The 4,618-nt window shown below is 38.7% G+C and overlaps 1 protein-coding gene across 1 annotated transcript; it reads left to right on the top strand.

The window, feature by feature from the left end:
- On the top strand, positions 1–2,358 carry LOC127442490 (NLR family CARD domain-containing protein 3-like). The gene is made up of 2 exons (XM_051700562.1): positions 1–68; positions 354–2,358. The coding sequence occupies exon 2, from the start codon at positions 1,501–1,503 to the stop codon at positions 2,257–2,259; it is 759 nt and encodes a 252-aa protein (XP_051556522.1). The 5' UTR covers positions 1–68; positions 354–1,500; the 3' UTR covers positions 2,260–2,358.
- The last annotated feature ends 2,260 nt before the right edge of the window (positions 2,359–4,618 follow it).

Genomic DNA, 4,618 nt, shown 5'->3' on the forward strand with positions numbered 1-4,618 from the left:
AGTAACAAACAGGAAGAAAGTCTGAATCAAACTCAACTGGACAGAAGCAGTTTGACAACATTTTTAAGGTAGGCAGAAAGTTACACACCTGTAGGCAAATAATACACATGTGTTACACCATCATGTTCATTTCTGTATATTTTCTATCAGTCCCTTCAGTATCTGTACATGCTGCTGTCTGGTGCTTCACTGCAGTTTGTGTTTAATATCAGCAGAACGTGTGATATAATCCAGTGATATTTATTCGTTTTCAGGCAGTAATGCAGAAATAAAATCAGTGTTGACTCTTGTCCTCTGATCCTACAGTTCAGTCTCTCTGTTACTGAATGGATCTTCATTGTTTGAATCTTCAGTGATTTCAGAAGCTTGAGCACAAAATCATCTCTCTGATGAAGAAAGAGCTGAAGAGCTTCAAGAGACTACTGAGCCCAGATTCCCCAGCATGCTCTGAGAGAGAGGAGGAGGATGATGAAGGTCAGAGAAGAGTCAGAGAGGGGCTTCTGAAGATCACACTGGACGTCCTGAGGAAGATGAAGCAGACAGATCTTGCTAACACACTACACACCAGTAAGAGTCATGTGACTATTACATCACTTAAGGTTCAGAGGAAACAAACAGTGGGCATTATTCATCATGAAACACAATCAGAACAAATTTCTAAATTATGACATTTGTTGCGTTCAATTCAATGCAGCAATTTATGTACTAAAGGAAACATAAATAATATTCAACAACATTTAATCATGAAGCCTTTTTTGTTCATCTCATGTTAATGTTCAGGGAGTTATCTTCCTTTATTTATTTGAGTTGTCTCATGGAATTTATGATTTTACATGGTGATCTGTAATTTGTATATGTATAAATACTGAGTCCATAAATACTTGCCCCTTTATGTCTGAAAAAACACAACTCCAGACTAAATGATCAATTTAAGAGAATTAATGTAGGAATCTCAGATCATGGAAGCTCAACACTTGTGAATGAGATCTTCACAGATCTGTACATCACAGAGGAAGGGAGTGGAGAGGTCAATATTCAACATGAGGTGAGACAGATTGAGACAACATCCAGTAGACCAGAGACACAGGAAACACCAATCAAATGTAATGACATCTTTAAAGCCTTACCTGGACAAGACAAACCCATCCGAACTGTGCTGACTAAAGGAGTTGCTGGCATTGGAAAAACAGTCTCTGTGCAATAGTTCATTCTGGAATGGGCTCAAGGAAATCAAGGGGAATCTGCTTCCTTCTGCTCTGCTCTGGGTAACCTCTCGACCAGCAGCAGCCAATCAGATTCCTCCTGAGTGTGTTGACCAGACCACAGATGTACAAGGGTTCAATGACCCTCAGAAGAACGAGTATTTCAGGAAGAGAATAAATGATGAGAGTCTGGCCAATAGAATCATTACACACATGAAATCATCAAGAAGCCTGTACATCATGTGTCACATACCAGTCTTCTGTTGGATTTCAGCCACTGTCCTTAAGAGACTGTTGAATGAAGCAGAGCATGCAGAGATCCCCAAGACTGCTCACACACTTACTGATCTTTCAGACCAAACTGAAGACACACAAGTATGATGGGAAATGTGAGGTGGACCTTCAGCAGGCTAGAAAGAGTATTCTATCACTGGGAAAGCTGGAAAAAGGGAACCTGATCTTCTATGAGGAGGACCTGAGAGAGTGTGGCACTGATGTCAGAGAAGCGTCAGTGTACTCAGGAGTTTGTACCCAGATCTTCAGAGAGGAGTTTGGACTGTATCTGGGGAAGGTGTTCAGCTTTGTGCAACTGAGCATTCAGGAGTTTCACGCTGCTTTATTCAAGTTTCTGAGAAACAAGTCAAGAATGAGTGATTTCCTGAAGAGTGAAGTGGACAAGGCCTTACAGAGTGAGAACGGACACCTGGACCTTTTCCTCCAATTCCTTCTGGGTCTCTCACCGGAGTCCAATCAGACAATCTTACGAGATCTTCTGGCACAGACAGGAAGCAGCTCTGACAGCAAACAGGAAATAGTTAAGTACATTACGATGAAGATCAGGGAGAATCTCTCTCCAGAAAAATCCATCAATCTGTTTCACTGTCTGAATGAACTCAATTATCATTCTCTAATGCAGGAAGTCCAAACATACCTAAGCAGCACAGGTGAATCTGAAGCCAAATTGTCTCCCTCTTATTTGTCAGCTTTGGCTTTTGTATTTCTGAACTCAGAAGAGGAGCTGGATGTGTTTAAACTGAGTAACTATAACACTATGTAACACAATTTTTGTTCCTGGGTAGTAAGTGTTATTTCCTATTTGCTTATGCCTCAAAAGTATAGAAAATGGCTATTATTCCCCACAAACTTTGCTTTTGTGACCAGGACAGTGATATTTAGAAATTTACCTATTTCCAATGAGAAAACAGGTGAATTTGTGTATTTTCATTCACATAAAGTCTGAAAAAACAACAACATATGAATCCAGAATCCAAAAAGAAGACACCGGCTTTGACCTTTGCCTCAGATAGCTTAGCGAAGAAGTCTTGAAGGTACTTGAAGGCTGCTGACTCCTTATCTAGAGCTCTGACAAATTGTTTCATAAGGCCCAATTTGATGTGCAGTGGTGGCATCAGCACATTCCGGGGGTCCACCAGTGGTTCCCATTTGACGTTGTTCCTCCCCACAGAGAACTCGGTCCGCTGTGGCTAGTCCCACCTGTGGTAGTGCGCCTTGGTGTCCCTGCTGTCCCAAAGGCAAAGATAGCAGGGAAACTTGGTAAAACTGCCTTGGAAACCCATCAGGAATGCCACCATTTGTAAGTCTCCTAGGACCTCCCAGCCGTACTCATCATACTTCAAGGTGTCCAGCAAGGTTTTGATGCTGTTGTAATCCTCTTTGAGGTGCACTGAGTGAGCCAGGGGAAGAGACGGGTACTTGTTACCATTATGGACCAGCACAGCTATGAATATTACTTAAGTATAAATACATGTTAATTTGGATTCATATGTTGTTTTTTTCTGACTTTATGTGAACGAAAAGACACAAATTCACCCGTTTTCTCATTGGAAATAGGTACATTTCAAAATATCACTGTCCTGGTCTGAAAGAAACAAGTAAGGGACATCACAATGCACAATCTGGAATGGGAGCAAGCAGATACTGGTATTTTGGAACTTTTATTGACAACGAGCTGCAATTTGACATAAATACAAAGGCAGTGTGCAAAAAAGGCCAGCAGTACTTCTATTGTCTATGGAGGATTGGCTGTTGGCTCCTTTAAAATCAGTTGGTCCCTTATGACAATGTTTTACACATCTTATATTGAGTCTGTACTTTGCTTCTCTACTTGCTGCTGGTATAGTAATCTAAGCCAAAAATGTATTAAAGGGCATTGTAAATCAAGGTGAAAAAATCACAGACACAAAACAGAATAGCTTGGCAAATGTTTTTGAGAAATATAGCTTGCAGAAAGCCAGACTCATCCTTGTTGACTAAAACCACTTGCTGTTTAGTGGGTTTATTGTCCTTCCCTCTGGCATCTGCTACAGTATTCCCAGACTAAAGAGCAACTGGGAAATATTTCTTAGTTCCCACTGCACTTATTTATTAAAGTTACAAGTTGTTTCTTTTACTGAATGTATGTGGATGACGTCTTTTGTGGTCATTTAAGCAGTTATTGTTTTCAGTGTATTGTATGTTTTTACTGCATGTCCTTTTGTCACAGTCCAATGTTGCCTTTGGTCTTATAATAAAGATTAAACTGAACAATAACGACTATACAGTAGATTCAGATTGAATCGTTATACTCAGTTATAGGTTATAATGAATAAAAAGAGATTTAAAATTGTATTCATAGAATTGAATTAAATAATAATTTAATTTGTATAGCACCTATCATACGGTACAGTTCAACATGCTTCACAGACCAGAGTGTAAAAAACATTTAAAGAATAATGTTTAGTAATAAAATAAAAACAATAAAAAACTAAAACAAATACTGTAGAAAAAAAAAAAAAAAACAATAATGATAAAACAATTCATTAGAATAAGAGTAAGAGGAAAAAACATAAATTGAACCCAATGACAAAAAATTCTTAAAGGGACAGTTCACCCAAAAATGAAAATTCTCTCATCATTTACTCACCCTCATGTAATCCCAGATGTGAATGAATTTCTTTCTTCTGCTGAACACAAAGATTTTTAGAAGAATATTTCAGCTCTGTAGGTCCATACAATGCAAGTGAATGGTGGCCAGAAATCTGGAGGTCCAAAAATCACATAAAGGCAGCAAAAAAGTAATCCATACAACTCCAGTGTTTAAATCCATGTCTTCAGAAGTAATATGATAGGTGTGGGTGAGAAACAGATCATTGCCTCTTGTAGACGGCTGTGGCTTCAAGCCATCAACAGAGCTGACTGGACTGTGTGGATATTTTATGACATCCCTAACATTTACTCACTATAAAGGTGCAGTCATGATTTGGTGCAGTCATGGTTTAAAGCTCATGTACAGCGCTCTGTAACCTCAAAACCTAAAAAACAACCAACAACTAACCTTTAAATGAAATGCTAATTATTATTTATTTATTTATTTTTACAGTTTTTTCAAAGAAGCTGTACAGAAGGTCATGCCTAAA

This window comes from Myxocyprinus asiaticus, chromosome 6 (assembly GCF_019703515.2).
Source record: "Myxocyprinus asiaticus isolate MX2 ecotype Aquarium Trade chromosome 6, UBuf_Myxa_2, whole genome shotgun sequence".
NCBI classification, from domain to species: domain Eukaryota; kingdom Metazoa; phylum Chordata; class Actinopteri; order Cypriniformes; family Catostomidae; genus Myxocyprinus; species Myxocyprinus asiaticus.